Source organism: Toxotes jaculatrix, chromosome 6 (assembly GCF_017976425.1).
Source record: "Toxotes jaculatrix isolate fToxJac2 chromosome 6, fToxJac2.pri, whole genome shotgun sequence".
Taxonomy (NCBI): Eukaryota; Metazoa; Chordata; class Actinopteri; family Toxotidae; genus Toxotes; species Toxotes jaculatrix.
In genome coordinates this window covers 24,739,592-24,758,557 of record NC_054399.1, presented here as the reverse complement: position 1 = coordinate 24,758,557, position 18,966 = coordinate 24,739,592, and the positions used below count along the sequence as shown (strand labels likewise).

Genomic DNA, 18,966 nt, shown 5'->3' with positions numbered 1-18,966 from the left:
CATGATCCGAGTGTTCATCAGCTCCACATTCACAGGTCAGAGCAGCGTAACTCTCCGTCAGGGTCTCAGCAGGTCTCACAAAAGTCCTGAAAACCTTTGAATTCAGTTCCCTACAAAAAATGAAAAAAGACATCAGAAGTTATTACAAAGTCTTAAATTTCATTTAAAAACTTTCTTTCTTTCACTCTGACAAATCGTCTTTTATGAAGAGTGTATCAGCTGGAGTTAATGTCCTAACACAGGTCACATTTATTTAAAAAAAAATCAGAAATGAGTTTTCACTCCCTCTGATCCACGTTCCTATCATTCTTCTTTCTCAGATATGAGCAGTGAGAGGAAGGCTCTGCTGGAGAGAGCTTTCCCAGAAGTCCTGTGTTTCTGTCGCAGTCTGGGGCTGGTGTTTGAGGTCGGGTCAGCATTTCAAACTGTTTCCTCTTTAACTTTAAAACTGGAAAACAGACCTTATATGTGGAAATCTGAGCAGTTCTGCACAGACCTGCTCATTGATTGATTGATTGATTGATTGGTTATTTCCTGTCCAGGTGGTGGATCTGCGCTGGGGGCTTCGAAACGTCACGTCCGGAGACCACGAGTCCAGTGAGATCTTCCTGCAGGAGATCGACAGGTGTAAGAAGATTTCAGTCGGTCCAGCTTTCACCGTGAGTCTCTCGTCTTCTGTAAATTAGAATTCATATTAAAGAAAATATCAAAGGTGGATTTTTATGCCTCCGCACCGGCGATAGGCAGGGCCGGTTGTCCGTCCGTCTGTCTGTCCGTCCGTCCCGGATTCTTCTACGCGCGGGTCTCTCTGTCAAACTTTGCACAAATGTTGACTGTGACTTGAGGCAGATCCGAAAGGAGTTTGGAGGTCAAAGGTAAAGGCCACTGTGCTCTTGTGTATGTTTTGCTTGTGAACACCCAACGAATTCTTTAAATTATATTTGGACTGATTTCTTTATGTGTGCATCATGCACACAGTGTGTCCAGCCTGTGTTAAAACAGGGCTGTCACACACCAGGAACTTTAAAACATTTTCCAGGCATGGAAAGGTCCTGGAAAAAGGAAACAAAATTTAAGGGTCCACAAAGTTTCTCTTACGTTAAAACACATACCTGATGTTACTTGTGGTTTTCGTGTTTTCAATAACAGCCATTAAACGTGTGCATTTTCTCTCATTATCTCTCTGTGTGGGAATCTGTTGTGCAGAGCTGCAGCTAATAATTGTTTTTTATTATTTATTAATTGTTTGGTTTGGCATCTAAATTTTCTACAGCCCAGGTTCATGTCTTCAATTGTCATGTTTAGTTGGACCAACAGTCCCAAAAAGATTCAGTTCACTGACAGAAAACTGAGACAGAAACTGAAACAAGGTAGTTGTTGGTATTTTTGCTTAACAAATGACTTGAACCCTTAATCATTTTATCAGACGATCAAAGATTGAACCACTAATCATTTCATAAAATGATTAGTGGTTAAGTGATGAGCCATAAAGTTGCAGTGAGGCTGTTAAATGCTGTCACAGTTGTCATGTCCCAAACTGTATTTGTAGTTTTGTCAGACGGCCTCGCAGCAGATGAAATATTTTGGTGTTTGACTCAAGCAGCCACTGATTAGGTGAACTTCATATCTGAAACTGAGACAAGAGATTTGATGAGATTTGTCAAATTAAAGTCAGACTTGAAGTTTAAGTTCAGGGTCAGCTCAGGGTCAGAGATGAAACCCACAAATAAACAACATACTTTGCTCTTTGAAGCAAAAAATCTGACGGAAAATGTATTGAGTAATGAGTAATCACAGTGACACACAAATTTCCTCTGAGAACCATTAAACAACATCAGTGTGAAGGCTAAAAGTCAGCAATATTTCCACAGTTCTGGATGATAACGGGTGAGATCTTTTGTTGGAGTTGAAGTGGAATTGTGCAAAAGAATTTCATCCATTATTATCTTGGGACTTAAACTCAGTTTCTTCTGAGGTTTCATCCCTTTGTGTTTCATTCCTTTGTGTCTCGTCTACAAAGGCTCTGCTGGGGAATCGCTACGGACACCGAGCTCTTCCTCGCCTCATCCCGGAGAAACAGTTTGAAGTTCTTCTGTCCAGACTCTCCAAAAACCCTGAGGGTGTCAAACAGCTGAATCAGTGGTTCTTAAAAGACAACAATGCTATCCCGCCCATGTACGTCCTTCAGCCAATCACGGCTCACTTTGCCCACTACAGCGACCTCCGACCTGAGAGTGGGCCTCAGCACGACAACAACGTCCTGTCCTGGCGTTTCACAGAGACTCAACTGTTGCAGCTCCTACGATCCGCCGCCACCGACGCTGAGGCTGCCGGGGACATCACGGCCGAGCAGAAACAACACTTCTTCACATCAGGTCAGAGATGTCTCACACAGTTTGTCCACTGTTGTCTCGGAGGATTTGTGAAATCTCAGTGTCTTCTCCCTCTGATCCACAGTCACAGAGCGGGAGCTCAAGCAAGGTTTGTGGAAAGATGACAGCGACTCGTCGGCTCTGCTCTTCGTCCGAGAGGTTCCCAAGCAGAGGGTGAGAGACGGTCCCAAGCGTCTCGCCAAGTACCTGGACGTGACTGCTGACGGCTTGCTGGATGCAGAAGCTCAGGAACTCCTCAGCGACCTCAAGTCTCGGCTGTACGCCTCGTCGCAGAAGATCCTCAACCTACACTGTGTGGAGCTCAGCAAGGGGAGCGTCGACCCCAAACGCAAAGAGCATGCTCAGTACCTGGACAGCGTCTGTGAGCAGTTTGTGTCCCAGATGAAAGCTCGGATCACAGCGTCGGTGGATTCCCCAGCTGAGGAGAGGCGGAGGAAGATCTGGGGAAGCACTGAGGAAGAAAAGCAGGAAGCTTCAGACTGGGTGGTTGAAGAGGTTACACAGCATGTTGCCATGAGTGCAGAGATGTGCAGGGGTCTCCATGGTAGAGAGGGTCTTCTGGGTAAGCTCTGCCTCGCCATGTGGGAGTCCACCAACATCCGTCACGTCCCGCTGGTGGTCCATGGGGCTGCTGGGATGGGGAAGACGGCTCTGCTGTGCAAACTGGCGCAGGAAATGCAAAGCATCCTGGAGGCCAGATCGGTAGTGGTGATCAGGCTGCTGTCGGCTCATCATCCTCACAGACCAGACGTTGACCATGTCCTCCGCAGCGTCTGCCTCCAGGTCTGCTTGGCGTGTGGCTTGTCTCCGCCCTCGCCGCTGACGGCCAGCACTCACCTGGAGCTGCTCAGATTCTTCAGGAACGTCCTCGAGCAGGTTTCCCAGCAGGGGAACACTCTGCTCCTCATCCTGGATGCTGTGGATCAGCTCTCAGATCAGCATCACGCTCACAGACTCCGCTGGCTGCCTGCCGACCTCCCGCCCAATGTCCACCTGGTGGTTTCCATGGATACCAACAGCGAGGCGTTTGCTAACATGCGGCTGAAGTTGGAGAATTCGGGGAGCTTCTTTGAGGTGCAGCGTTTGTCTCGTGATGCAGGGAAACAGATTGTGGAGTCAAACCTGCGAGCATCGCAGAGAACGTTGACTCCTGAGCAGAGTGATGCTGTGCTGCAGAGTTTCGAGTTGACTGGCTGTCCTCTACACCTCAGACTGATCCTGTCTGCAGCCAAACGCTGGACATCCTTCACACCGCTCACAGAGATACACCTGGGCACCAACACACAGGAAATGATGTCACAGCTCTTCATGATGCTGGAGGAGAAACATGGGAAGGAGCTGGTGGGAGGGGCCTTAAGATACCTCGCTCTGGCAAGGTGAGGTGGCAGTCACACATATGTAACTACATGAGTATATTTAGAAATAGAGAAAATTCCCACGGCCCGAGGTGACGCCTTCAAATGTCTGTCTTCAAATTCAGCTGGAACCGGTGAATGTTTGGTGTTTTTACAGAAAAGTAAAATAAAACTAAAATATCAAAATAAAGAAAAATGAATCAGGCAAAACAAAAACACTTGGAGCATTGAAAATGATATTGAGCCGATATCACTGGATATAAATCAAATTTAAACTCACTGGTCACATGATGATGAGCATCAGCTGATCACAGGTGTCTCCACAGGGAAGGTCTGCTGGAAGCTGAGCTGCGTGATGTCATGTCCCTGGACGATGATGTCATCAGTGAGGTGTACAGGTACTCCCTCCCTCCGACGCCCTCGTTGATCCGACTGCCCCCTCTCCTCTGGGCTCGCCTCAGACGGGACCTGGAGGACCAGCTGGAGGAGCGGTGGACGGGTGGGGTCACCGCGATCACCTTCAACAACCGGTACGAGAAAAAAAACCTGATCAATTATTGTATAAGATTAGATTTGATTGGACTCACAGACATGACCTTTGTGTTCTTCAGGCGTCTATTTGAGGCGGTTTCATCTCGATATCTGACATCAGAGCGGTGGGGGCGGAGCCTCAGGATTCTGGCGGAGTACTTCCTGGGTCGGTGGTCAGGGAAACTGAAGCCGGCGGCTCTGCCGGGTCTGTCGCTGCTCCTCTCTGACAGAAAGGTACCAACAGGTCCTGACTGTGACAAGGACGTTAACATGAGGGTTTCATTGGTCCAGTGTCATTGTCTCAGGACAAATCATTTACAGCAGCTGTGTGTCCTGGGACGTATTTTTAAAAAGTTGGACTGATTTAAAACAAATTTAAATCCAGGATGACCTTATTTAAAGGTGAAGACACACACAAATATCTTCCCGTGAGGATGAGACGTGTGCAGCTGTGCAGGTTGTTGTTAAGTGGACTTACAGAAATAAAAACTCAGACAGGTTCTGTGGTGTCACAGGTCCCTCCCCAGCCGCTGTGGTTTGCTCCAGGATTGGCTAATGTCAGGAAGCTGCAGGAGCTGCCCTATCACCTGCTGCACGCAGGTCTGTGGGAGGAGCTGCGACAGGAGGTCATTGGTAAGATACGTGAAGAAGCTCACAATAACTCCAAAGTCCCGCCCACTGCCACCACACACCTGAACCAGACAGGTTAAAGCTGGTCAGTAGGAGGCCAAATGTATTGCTCAGGTATTGTTCCATACATCACCTGCTGCGTTTAAGGGGAAACACATCTATGAACAAAGCCTCTGAGATAAAACTGTGGTGTAGGTCAGTGGTTTTGGACGCCATCTGTGTCGTTGTGTTTTTCAGGCAGCGCTGAGTGGCTGTACTGTAAGAGCAGGGTGTGTGGGGTGTCCAGTGTGATCCACGACCTGGACCAGTGCTCCCAGTACATGGACTGCATTGAGACCAGACTGATCCGAGACACTCTGGTCCTAATCAAACCCAGCCTGGACTTCTTGGACAATCACATGGGTCAGTTATTTTGGGTCTATATCACATTTTCAGTCCAAACATTTACATGTAGACCACGTTTCCCTCAGACTTTACTTTTGTGGGGGTGAAAGATGCTTTTGAAACAACATTCAGAGCAAAATGATTTCAAATATGAAATAAAGTAAAACTGTGCAGTGTTTTTAAAACTCTTTCCCAGACATGGCTCTGTTCTACACCGAGCTGTTAGCCAGACTCTGCTCCTTGGCCCCAGCATTCCCCTCTGTGATTGGCCGGCTCTGCAGCCAGTGTGAGGAGTGGTTACTGACGTGTCTGGAGCCCATCCTCCTCCCAAAGTGCAGCTTCCTGTTGCAGCCAGGCGGGGCGCTGCAGCACACACTGAGCAGACTGCAGGGAGGTTGGCAGTGATTTTAATATCCTTCACATAAAAATCTGTAAACACTGTAGAGAGACAAGTTTTCATCACAGCTGCTGTGACCTGGTTCGTCATACAGCACTTTATCACAGATTTTATTTACAGCTGTTGCCTCCATATTATTTATTTATTACATATTTTGATAAGTGATTTAGATGAAATCTGTGCTTGGTCTGATTCAGTGACACTACGGACTACAGCACAAGGTTATCATCTCACTGTGTCTTAAACTCTGTGGACAACAAGCAGAAAAATCTCGGTTGGATATTTTCCTCAGACTGTTCAGTCAGAGTTTTGTTAGATGTGACAGGTGCAGGAGCAGCAGGTTCACCTGTCGTTGTGTCTTCAGGTGTTCTCTGTGTGGACGTCAGTGTGGAGGCGGAGCTTCTGGTCGCAGGTTCAGATGATGGGGTGGTGGAGGTGTGGAGTCTCAGAGACCAGCAGCTTGTACACAATCTGCTGGGACACACAGGTCAGTCTGATTGGATTAAAGGATATTAACAAAATCATAATAATAATAATAATAATATTAATAACAGTGCTAATAATTCCTAGTGTAATCCGTGCTTTGTAGGTGCAGTCCTGTCCGTTAAGGTGACTGACAGCTCATCTCGCTGCCTCTCATTGGCTGCTGACGGCTCTCTGAGGAGGTGGAGTCTGATGAACGGCCAGGAGCTGCTCTGCATCCAGGAGGCGGTACCTGTTGGCTCTGCCCCTTCATCAGTACACCTCCACCTGTGTGAACAGAAGCAGCTACTCTGTGTTTACACCAGGACACAGGTAACACTGCTGTTCCTCTACTGCTGTCGCTAACTATCATTATTTCTGCTGTTTCCACAATCACTATTAACTCTGCTGCGTCTTCTAAATACTACAATACCCATGAGCTCAGCTGTTGTTGCTGTGGAGAAGAAGGCAGTCACAGGTGTTCATCAGAGCAGTGAACACTGGAACCATGATTAATGGACTGATCTCATACTGACCCAGGGTCAGACAATGGTCTGATTCAGTGTCAGTATGATTTTTAGCTTCAACAGCAGTGTGGTGGTCAGTGACTGGATGTTTGTTGGGAGTTGTAGTTGACTGACATGATGGCAGATGTTTTCACAGTTGTTCGCCTTTTGTCCTGATGATCCAACCAGGAGAGGTTCATGTCCATCTCAGACTTGAGAAGCTTCACCTGTCAGTCACCTGTCACCACACCCGAGGACCTGAACTCTCCTGTACTAACTGCCGATCTAACCCCTCTTTCTTCCCGACTCTGCAGGTGTAAATCCACAGAGCTGATGAGAGGAACATGAGGATCTGCCTCTTTTGTGTCTGAGTTCACTGAGTTTCACCTGTCGTTGTTTCAGGTGAAGGTGTGGAAGCTGGATGGAGCTGAGCTCTTCAGCAGCAGCAGCGATGAAGGCTTTGTGGTTCTGGGAGTTCTGGAAGAATCAGTGGTTTCTCTGGCCGACACTGGTCTGCTCAGAATATCCCAGTCTGTTAACGGGACTCAGACTGTGGAGACTCAGCTAGAAAACTCACAGAGATGTTTGACTGTTGCGAACTCTGTTACATTACCAAAACGTGGGAAAGTGCTTGTGGTTTCTAAAGAAGGCTTCCTCTATCAGGTACCACAGTCTTGATTTCGTGGACATTTAACTGTTGGTCGTCTCGGCCTGATGTTACAGTTAAAGGTCTGTTCTTATGTGAACGTTATTTCTTCTGTTCCACATGATCATAAGTCAGCTGACGATGATTTCCTTCCTGTCTGCAGATTTCCAGGACGGGCAAACACACAGCCGTTGAGTTTCCTCTGGTTCCTTCTTTACTTTCTGTCACTGAAGATGAAAAAATACTAATAGCAGGTACGACTACGCTGAAAATGAAAAAAACGCATGAAAACCACTGTTTCTGTAGTTTGTTTCACATCAGTATGTGATTTTAGTCCAATTTTGAAAATGCTGTTCTTTGTGTCCCTGTTTCCTGTTTGATGATTTGTGCTTCCTGTGTTTCCTTCAGTCAGTTTTAGCAGCACTTTACCCTCTGGAGTCTGTTGGTAAATAAACATGTTTTATTCACAGTAACACAACTTTATTTATATGTCATGTAGAGACACAACAGAGAAAATTGTAAAAATATGAATTATTGATATTTTCAGTGGTTGTACAGGACATACACAGACTTTTCATGAAAAATGCACTAAAATGAATTGGGATCAAATAAGTTTACATATAAATAAACCGTATTTTACTGTTATTTCTTACAAATTTGAATGTATAAGCAGTGGAAACATTATTTTTCTGGTATTTTTCATTCATGTTGGGTTCCTGGCAGCTTTCTACCTTTTTGATACGGCAAATTTACAGCTGAGTTTATGCTGAAAAGCAGATAACATGCACGTGGGGTTTAAAAGGTGCTAACCAACGACTCCAGAGGGTTAAGTGATTGGGTTAGAGTCGGCTTTTTGCAGTAAACTGCTTTTTACCACATGTTGAAAATGAGAAACCCTGTTTCCAGTATCTGAGCAGTACATCAGAGAAACCAGGTTTCCCAGCTGATTTCTCCTGGACAATGAATTTACTGTTGTAGATTAACAGAGTAGAGGTGGAACCTGTAAGAGACCATTAGGAATACATGAGCTGTGGTTACATGAGGATTTAGCCTGAGCAAGTCACTACATATAAACATGTTTTCCGTCTGTGCAGGTTCTGAGCGAACACTGAGCCTCTTTAACATCGACAGAGACCCTGTGGACAAATTCCTCGACCTCCAACACGATGACAGTGTTTTGTCCACCTGCATCTCTTCGGACGGCAGGCTGCTCGCCTCCGGAGCTGCCGACCAGCTCATACGAGTGAGAGACAACACACTAAATAGATGCCTAACTTTATTTAGGGTTAGGATCTGAGTATGACTTCAAATACTGCACAGTGTTGACTGTTTACGTTAATAATTTATGTTTAGTGTCGGCTTCATTTAATTCTTCAGAGCAACTACTGCAAAGTGCTCGGTGGCTAAATCAACATCTCTGTGGGCAGGTTTAACTGCTTCACAGTAAATGTTAATCCAGCTGTTAGTTACAGTGAGAACGGGCCGACTGCTTTACAGTAACAGAAATCCAGATGTTCATGGTAAAGACCCATCCAGTGGATTCAAAGTGAAAACCTGCTGCGTCACAGTAGAGGACCTGCCTCAGAGCCTCATTGTTTCTTTATGCTTCTCTTTAGTCCAATTTCCTGTGGATAGAAGTTTTTTTTTACTGTGAGGCAGCTTCAGGCAAACCACACACACAAAGACAGGAATAGTAAAAATAGATTTTAAAATGTTTTAAAATGTTGTAGCTTTTAAGAACAAAATCTTAATGAATTTCACTATAAAGCGTGATCTTTGAGTTAAAGTAACAACTTTGGCAGAACCAGGGTGCGTCCCATTATTTCCCACCTCTGTATGAATCCTCTCTTTGACAGATCTGGTCGGTGACCACCGGTGCGTTGTTGGACACTCTGTGTGGCTCAGATGCTCCCGTCACCTCCGTGGTTTTCTATAAAGGCTTCGTGGTTTCAGCCTCGGCAGCCGCTGCCTCCGTTCAGATGTGGAGTCTGAAATACGACACCCAACACAAACCCGCCGCCCACATCCCGTCAGGCTGCGCCCACGTCGCCATCACCAAAGACGCAGATAGAGTCTTCTTCGTCCGCCATCCGAGCCAGAGAGAGGTCATCAGCTGGAACAACCACACAGGTCAGAGTCATGTTTTAGAAACATTCAAGCAGGAATTCAAACTTATTCATTTTTATTCTCTTGTTGATTGTAGAAGGTGTTTTATTCATTCAAAAACTTTTAGAAAAAGATCAGTCTCAAGCTCCCACCCCCACTATTCTCCTACCCAACCCTAAACACTGTCACACAGTGTTTAGGGTCAGAGAACACTGTAACTGTACTATGTGCTGAGTATACACAGTAAAATGATGGTAATACACCATAACACACTGTAACTTGGTGCAACTCCTGAAGCATGTACAGTGTGGTGCAGGACTGTCCACGGACATTAAACAGATTTAACTTTACGTTGAATATGTGCAGAATAAATGAAGAATTTACTCTGTGTACATGTATGGTAACAGCAGATACAGTGAAAGATTACCAAGACATGAACGTGCAACAAATGCGATGGATAATGTGATAAATAAAAGTCCAGCTGTCTTGTTCTGTCTTTTTCTTAGGAAAAAAAAAAAAAAAAAGAATAACATCAGACTTGAATCTTCTGTCTCCCCCTGCAGGTTCTCTATCAGAGCGTTTGCCGGTCTCAGCTGAGGTTTCCTGTCTAGAGTTAGCTCAGCACAAACGTTTACTCCTGTGCGGTCTGTCCTCCGGGACTATCCTCATCTACCCGTTAGCTCTGCCCCAGGAGACGCTCTGCATTCCCCCTCCAGAGAGCCTCTCCAGGGTGCTCTGCCTGGCTGTCAGCTCCCAGGAGAAGTACATGGCGGTGGCCTACGAGGACTCTGTGTGTCTGTTTGAGATCAGCACCAGAGACAGCTTCCCCACAGTGGAGGGGCCCCTGGAGAGGTTCCCCCTGTCCCTCCTCCACGCACCTCTGTCTTCCATGGCCCTGCTCTCCGACCGCAGGCTGCTGTACGGGACGAGCTGCGGGGAGGTGAAACTCTACGACTTCAGCAGCGGCAGCGGCTCCAGCCTGGAACCTCACCACAGCAGAGTGACCTGCGTGACAGCCAGTAACTGGGAGACTCACGCCCTGGTGGGCTCAGAGGACGCCATGCAGAGGCTGTGGGCCCTGAACCCGCTGGCCCTGGACCACACCATGGAGTACAAGGTCAGGGTTACTGTACATCTGCAGCCTTAGAGCAACAAACCACCAGAGGTTGATTCTGACAGCTGATCTTGAGGTTTGCTAAGCTCAAGATTTGAGACATAAACCAAGAATAAGCAAACTGGTATTTTATGAATAAAATGATCATACCATTTTAATTTAATCATATAATGCATATTTAAACATATAAGTGGTTATCACAGCTGTTTACATATCACCATGTAATGGATACGTCACAGGAGGAATCTCCGTATGTTAGGAAGCACTGATCAATCCGACCGCATCATAGTGTTATAAAGCACGTGTTTATTTGTGAAGTGTTATAGTAATGATGGTATTGTTATGTTTAACAGTACCATGGTCCAGTCCTTTACGAATTCAGTTTATTGTGCTGTGGTTTTGTTGGTGTCCAGGGTTTGTTCTTCGAGGGCGTCCTCTCCGCTGCCTTCTCCGACAGTGACCAGTTCGTCTTCACTGGATCTCAAGACAGAACCGTCAAAGTCTGGGACGTCGCTTCAGGTAGGTTCAGAAGTATTTGGACATATTTTCACTGAGGACGTACAGGGGGATGTCAGCTGGTCTTAAAGAACACAGACTGACAGAAAACTGACAAAATACTGGGCATTCACGATGTGTTGTCTCCTCTGGAGTCAGATGTTTGAATGTTTGCAGCTGTTCAGGCTTTTAAACACATCTGTTAAATCAACATGTTCACTGCTCCTGCATCAGCCAGAATCAGAATATGTTCAGTTACTCCCCAGATGTGCTCTGAAGTGTCGCTCAGCTGTTGTTTCTTCCTGTCAGGAAACCTGCTGTACGTTCAGTACGTCTACTCCCCCGTCGTCAGGATGGTGACCTTCAGGAACGGCTTTGTGGCGTTGTCTCAGCAGGGTTTCGTCATCAGAGAAGTTTTTCGCTGTCCAGACCACATCAGTCCGGACTACAACCCTCTGAGGAACGTCAAGGCCCAGTATCGGGTCACCTCCAGGGATAGGAACCGGGATGTCCAGCAGACGTCTGAGTCCGACCTCCAGGACTACAACCCGGCCCAGTTCAACCTGAACGTCATGAGCATGCTCAGAGCCAAACCCTCCTCCACCTGTCTCATACTGTAGGACACTGTCCCGGTTTGGGCCCTGGTGGCAACAAAATATGTTCTTTGTTAGGAAATGTGTTAATTTTATTCTCACCAAGGTTAATGTACATAATAAATATACAGCATACACACTGTTAATATACAGTTCACAGCATTAGTTATCATGTAGAATTACTGAAAATATTTAGTTTTGATAAATCATGATGCAGCCAACAGATATTTATAATCAGAAAACTGTATTAAAACCTGTTTCCATCTGCTTTTATCAAAATATGGAAAAAATACTTTCATCCCTTTGTTTACATAGCTTACAAGTAGAAAACGTAGTTACAATATTTAGCCATACATTAGGAGTAGCACTCAGATGGACAGAGGAGAGTTGGATTGTACTGCAGAGGTGGTTTGACGTGTTGTACGTACTATAGCAGCTGTGAATCTGACTGCAGCCGTCCTCCTCTGTGAAGAAGCAAGATATAAACTGTTCAGAAGCCCCGCCTCCAAGACTTCATGGGGTGAGTACTTCTGATTTTCCTGGCGAATATTCTTTTAGAACTTGTTGTACTTTGTACATCATCACATATTTATCAGTACTGGTTCCAATAATTATACACTGATTTGAGTGAAAACAGGAGATGGTTTTCAGCTCAGTCATAAACTGCCAGATAAGCGCTCCTCCTGTGAATCCCAGTGTTTATTGTCAGTTTGAGTTAACCATTAACAGAACTGTGCTGACCTGCTGATCCACCTGACGCACCAACAACACCTGAAACTCTCAGCTTCACTCTGCTGGTAGTTTAACACTCAGGGCGAGTTTTAAATCAGCTGTTGAAGCTTTACTTTTACGTTTTCTTTTCAGTTTTCAGGACTTTCTCTTTCAATCAGAGCAGATGGGAAGGATGGGGAAACTCTCTGCAGTGATTTCCTGCTTGTTGCTGACTTTGGAAGAGGTTACTTCCCAGACAGGTACAAACTCTATTAACAAGCTCTAGAGAAAGTAATACTACTGCTCAAGGAAGACGTCCTTTAATTAATCCTCTGAAAACAAATCAGTGACTACTTGAGAGATGCAACCAACAATAGATTTATTATTGATCACTCTCCATATTCTATTTTACCAATAGTCCAAAATGCTAAAGATATTCACTTTACTGTGATATCAAACAGAAAAATCAAATATTCACGTGTGAGAAGCTGTAATTAGCAAATGTTTGTCAAGTCTGCTTGAAAAATTAACAAAACAATTCGCTGCAGATTTTCTATCAATCAACTAATGCATTAATCAGCTCGTCTTTTCAACTGGAGAACACTGTTATAATTTGATTTATTTCTTAAAGGAAAAAGGTTTTCACTGTCAGCACAGGTACGCAGTTTGAAGACAAATGTATCTTTATTTTTACATTTTATATATATAAATGTATATATGTCTATATTTTTTCTTTTTTGGAGTTTTGGATAGAAATAAATGATAAAGCAGCTTTTATGTTTAGCTTGAACCTGAACTACAGTTCAGCTGAAATACAGGTTTACGTTAGTAACTAAAAGAGTTTGGATCACGTTAACTTTATTGTAGCAGTTAAAACAAGTTATGTTCTATTAGTTGTTGGTTTATTGTAGCATTTGAAATACTTACATTTACGTCAAGTCTCAAAAATAGCCATTACCTAACATGAACTGAAGTACTTTAGCCACTACAGTAGCTAACATCACCTAAACTTTTATCAATAAATAAATAAACACATTATTATTTTTTTTATTATTATTATTGAGGTATATAATGATTATTTTTATTATTATATAGCTAATGATGATTTTAGTGGCTCTAAGAGTTTAGTTCAGGTTAGCAAGTGTTGTATTTTAGTGAGTAAAGTTTTGGTGGAATTTTACTGGTATAGAAATGGACATAAAAAAAAAGTTTAGATGACCACTGACCTTTGACCTCTGCGTTTGTGTCTCAGATCAGACTCAGGTCAGCGAGCGTCTGCTGCCTCAGTGGCTCACAGGCATCATCGCTGTCGCCGGCTTCCTCTTTCTCACCTTTGTCGGCTTCCTGGTGAAAAAGGCGTGGTGTGAGGAGTCCAGGTCAGTTGGAGAGGTTCAGGGTTTTTTTTTTTTTTTTTTCTCTAATGCACTCAGAGAGAAATCATTACAACTGAAGCAACTTTTGCTTTAATGTCAACAACATCAAACTGTGTATTTAACTTTTTAAGTTTAAATGTTTTTTTTTTCCCCCCGGTGTGCAGAGGGAGGACCTCTGTGGAGTCAGGGAGAGAAAATGAATTGGTCATGACCAACAGTACCATCTATGAGACCACCCTGGACATGGTCAGGTACGACCAACAAGTTCTCCTAACAAAACAACTGAACATTTTGTGGGAATTATTGAAGGCACTTTATGCTGCATATATTTACATTTAGAATTCAGTCCCCTTTCACTGCAGGAAAATATCCAGCGCTACTATAACATTACAACAAACGTGTTTTTTAATCACAAAGTTTGTGTGTTTTTGTTTGCTGATCAGGAGCAAAGAAGACATGAACGCTTATGACAACCTGGTGATTGACAGCACTGATGACAAAGTTACTCCCATGTGACTCACCTGAACCAATCCTATTTGCTGTCTGAACGTCGTCCTCACCAGCTGTGGACAGAGAGACACAAAACAAACAGTTATATTTTAATAGGAAACATGTACATTTACAGATTATGGTTGTTTTTTTTTGCCTTTTTTTATAAATGTTGTGTTTGTCTTGTCATACCTATTGTTCCAGGCGAGTGGAGCTTCAGATATCATCCATGTTGAATATACTTACTAATATCTGCTGTGACTGCAGCACATTTCTAGAGAGAAATCAGTTCAGTATAATATTTCTATCTTTTTAAATCCTCAGTCAGTAAACGTGAGGAGCATCTGTCTGTCCTGTGATCTTTGTGCTGATTAATAAGTTATCTTTTCCAACAATCTACTGTGTCGACTCTCATTACTGATCAATCAAAGAATGGCCTGTGATTAATAATTAAACTGTTTAACAGGAAACTACTTTTTACTGCAACTCATTCATGTGACGTTTTAGTTCATAGATAATTTTCAGATTAAGATTTGACGTTAAAAACATAAGGAGACTGACCCCTAAGCTGGGGACCAGTGGACCAAACTGTCTACCTGCGTATAAAGTGGTTCAGACCAGCTCCACCTGGAGCAGCTACAGCAGTAAAATAATGCTGAAGCATTGATGAATCAATGAGCTGATCATCAATCAATATGTTACATTTTACTGCAGAGAGAGTACTTTTACTTTTGACACTACTAAGCTGATAATCAAAAAGCTGCTGCTGTGTAGGACAACAACTAAAAACGGTTTGAATCACAAACATGGTCAAACAAGGAAGTAGATATCTTCCAAAGTCTATTTAGTATAAATTTCTTTCTAAAGTTATTGTCTCTCCACTGCAGCTCAACAGGGAAACACAAAGAGGAAATGCTTATTTTGGAGGACATCCTCTTGATTTGTCAAACTAAGACTCAGATAAAGTTTGGACTGAGGATTTTGTCCTCAGTCACAGTGAAAACACTTAAAGGAGAGATCATTACAGCAAGAAAAACCTTGGCACCTGAATGTCATTTTAAGACAGACAAAAACTGTGAACCTGTCCTTTAAAATATCTGCCATGAAAGGACATCACCCTCCCTCCCACACTGATGGGTTAATGAACAGGCCTACCCGACACAGAGGTGTCAGGACCTTGACTAGAACTTCTGTATGAAGTGACTGTTAATGTTTCTTATTTGAAAGAAATAAAGTTTCAAAGAGACTCAAAATGACCACAAAGATGAGGTGCGCCCACAGAGACGAAAAACAACCAGAGACACCAAACAGGAAAGAAACCACCACAGAGAGACAAGAAATTACAAAGCTACAAAGAGATGAGAAACAATCACAGAGAGATTGTGAAACGACCACAAAGACATGAAATAACCACAAAGGGATGAGAAATGACTACAAGGAGACGAGAAAGGACCACAAAGAGACAAGAAGCAAACGTAGTTGCGTAGTAGTTGTTGTGCATCTTTTGGTCGAGGGGTCCTGTATAGGAGGGTTTGCTCTGTGTGTGTTACCTGTCAATGCCCAGGGGTCCATGTTCTCATCCATCCATGGCCTTCCATCACCACCTCCTGACAGTGAGCAACATGCACAATCCCAGATGACGGGCAGCAGGGATTCAGTTCAGTGGCCTCATCCCCAGGAGTAAACCAGAACTCCTGGCTTTTAAATATCCCCATCAGAATCCTGTAGGCGACAACACAGACAGGTTTTACACAGACTGTGATATCTGGCATCTGTGTGGGCCCCTAAGGCATCGGTCACTGATCTCTGATCTGCTCTGATCTTAAAAGGGTTTGAGAACCACTGGCCTTCTGATCATTTAGCACAAATCATTAAGTCAAACAGAGTGGACGATCAATAATCAATGAAAAATGCTAACAGCTCATTGAACAACCACATCAGAGCCAACAGAGAGCCTCTTTGGATCAGTATCGGACCATGAGGACATCAGGAGACGAGTTTGGGTTTTAGCCTTTTAACTGTTTGATTTGAGCTGTTTACTCAGTTTCTGATTCACTGCTGCGTCATCATTTCCATCACCTCTGCACCGACAGTCAGAGCCTGACAGATTAATCATCCAGGCTGATAAACTGGAGATAAATGATCTCTCAGACCTGTCAGTGTGTGTGTCTCTGATCAGTTACTGTAAATTTCTGAGTGTCTTCATTATAGTTTGTCCTTCACAGCAGGGACGTAGAGATTTTTACACAGAAAAATGTCCCAAATGTTTCATTTCTCTACAAAAATGCCTGTGTTACATACGCAATATGATAATTCATAGTTTGTGCAATAATTTGGACAAGATCAGGACCGTCAGACCAGAGACCGGGTTCACATCCTGAGCTGAGGGGACTGTGAATGTTAAACCAGACCAGGAACTTTCCCTGACCTGAACCAGGTGAGTCTGAACTAAACAGAACTACAGCTAAAGTCAAAGGGTTCAGTAAAATGAAGACTATCAGCGAGACAGCCGAGGATAAAAAGCTCCCGAGTGAACGAGGGAGGAGACAGGGAAGGAAGAAAGGATATGAAAAAACAGATGGACTGACGGATACCTTAAAGGAATGCTTCACTGTCATTATCATGAAACATGCTGGATGTTTTCATGATACTGCCGCTCTGATTAGGCCAGATCCTGGACTTGTACCGCTGGCCTGAATCGCTCTCCCCTAACAGTTCATCACTGAGTGGCTCTTAAATTTAGTTACGAGACAAATGTCAAAAAGGCCATTTTCCTGGTAACGTATGAGGCCTCATTCAGATGGGATGGATGTCACAGGAGGCCAGAGTGAAATGAAAGGATCTGCTGTGAAACAGACCAGGACAATCAGAAGGGCAGAGATGCAAGAGAAAGGGAGGGGGGTTGATTTAGAGTCAAACACCGTCCTCCTTCTCAAAGTCTTACCACACAGACATGAAACACATGCTGATATCATACAGTGTGACATCACCTCCAGAGGATATCATCGTCTCTGATGTCCATCTTGCAGAACTTCATTCAGAATCCTGTTGTTTTTAAGTTCCCTTCAGTATCACTGATCCAGTGAGGGTTGTCTGTTCATCCATGGGTTCACTGCAGACAGGAGCTGATCACAGTCGATTCAGCTGCTGTTAATGGGACAGTTTGACTGAATGGAGACAGATAGAGGATAAAAACACAGGGTTAATAAAGGAACAGCAGTAAGTGTTGATGAGCTGTTTCAGGGTCTTAAAAAAACGGTTCCCTCCATTTTCTGATAAAAAGCAGCAGAAGGAAGAAGTGGCTGTAATTATTACTGAGGCAGAGCAGGTGATGTTAAACAGACAGGAGTCCAGTGTGAATGAGGCTGAACACTGAGAAATAACAAAACCTGATTCACTCAGACAGATGAAGGTTAAAACCCAGCAGTGCCACTGAACAACAGCTGAAATGACCCAGTCTGAAGGATATCAGGCTTTGTTTGTCTGGGCTGTTTAGTTCCTGCATGTTGTCTAATTCTCAGTGGACTGAGGATGGATTTAGAATGACAGGAGAACAGGAGAACCAGGGAACAGGAGAACAGCCAGACATGATATTACAGACCCTTTGTCACTGTACGAAGTGAAGCTCAGGTACAGCAGCTCTACAGGGATTTATCACCACGTCACCATGTCTCCTGCTTCACTGTGTGATTTGGAAAATAGACAGGTAAAGAAGTGTGTTAGTCCAATCCATAACAGGTACGCTGGAGTAGAAAACAAATGCACCTAAAAATCATGTGATAACAGACAGATGAAGGTGGATCAAACTGTTTTCAGTGTTTAATGAGGAATGATCATAGAATAAAGTCTGTGAGCTGTAAAATCATGTGTGGCTTCTCTTTCACAATAAACTTCACTCTCTTTCACAATAAACTTCACTTTTGTTACAGTAATAGAAATAATAAATACGAGTATCAGGACCTGATCCAAACAATTTAAATCACAGGCTGGATTTTAAAGTTTCTCTGGCAACTTTCCACAGAGTTTCTATTTTCAACATTCCTCTCGAAACAAGGTTCATGAGCCACAGCAAAGTCCTGGACCAGGTCTAAGCTCTGAAAGGTGCTACAGGATGGACAGATGGATGGATGGATGGACAGAGGGATGGATGGATGGCACAATAATAAAAAAAAAAAAATTAATTTCCAGCAAGATCCAAAAATAAATTACAGTAAATCTGTTTTGACATCTCCAAATATAAAGTACGAAAAATAAAGATACATATTCCGACACAAAAATCTGAACATGAAGTTTTTCGGTTGATATGTATAAAAACAGGAAGTCTGAACAGAACGTTCTCACCTGTGATATGTCTGTGGTGTCATAGCAGATACCACACACAACACAACACAAAAAAAAAAAACACTTCACCACAAATACCCTCACACTGTAACGTGAGGCTCAAAGCAACAGTCTGACACTGTGGCAAATCCTCGTGTTCTCTGTCGGGCTCGGTGAGCATTTCATGAAATCCACAAATTAAATCTGAATCCCTTCAAATCTGTTTAGATTATCAACAAAAGTTAAACATCAGCACAAACCGTAGTTTACATAAACAGCTGGGATTTGGTTGGATCAGAGGTTTAAAGAGACGAATCCACAATAAAACACAGTGAGATGAAGCAGGCAGAGGGAAACTATCACAAACCATACAATAGTTTAAAATCTATCTGATCTACTAACAATTATTTTCATTATTGTTTAGCCCAAGATGACGTCTTTGAAAAACCCAGAGATTCAGT

The 18,966-nt window shown here is 43.6% G+C and overlaps 2 protein-coding genes and 1 long non-coding RNA gene across 3 annotated transcripts; 2 read left to right on the top strand and 1 right to left on the bottom strand.

The window, feature by feature from the left end:
* The first annotated feature begins 322 nt into the window (after positions 1-322).
* On the top strand, positions 323-11,652 carry nwd1 (NACHT and WD repeat domain containing 1). Its single transcript, XM_041041009.1, has 18 exons — positions 323-406; positions 543-659; positions 2,021-2,375; positions 2,458-3,769; positions 4,075-4,278; positions 4,360-4,513; positions 4,795-4,912; positions 5,147-5,311; positions 5,490-5,687; positions 6,055-6,177; positions 6,280-6,485; positions 7,061-7,321; positions 7,468-7,558; positions 8,399-8,547; positions 9,161-9,434; positions 9,974-10,527; positions 10,938-11,043; positions 11,329-11,652. Exons 1-18 carry the CDS (start codon positions 323-325, stop codon positions 11,637-11,639), a joined length of 4,782 nt encoding a protein of 1,593 aa, XP_040896943.1. The 3' UTR covers positions 11,640-11,652.
* On the bottom strand, positions 11,541-13,678 carry LOC121183773. The gene is made up of 3 exons (XR_005894230.1): positions 13,550-13,678; positions 12,041-12,076; positions 11,541-11,660 (listed from the first exon to the last, which is right to left on the bottom strand). It is a non-coding gene; the product is annotated as an uncharacterized LOC121183773 (long non-coding RNA).
* pdzk1ip1 (PDZK1 interacting protein 1) lies at positions 11,994-14,570 on the top strand. The gene is made up of 5 exons (XM_041041012.1): positions 11,994-12,132; positions 12,477-12,583; positions 13,576-13,699; positions 13,861-13,947; positions 14,140-14,570. The coding sequence occupies exons 1-5, from the start codon at positions 12,128-12,130 to the stop codon at positions 14,210-14,212; spliced, it is 396 nt and encodes a 131-aa protein (XP_040896946.1). The 5' UTR covers positions 11,994-12,127; the 3' UTR covers positions 14,213-14,570.
* Positions 14,571-18,966: the final 4,396 nt, after the last annotated feature.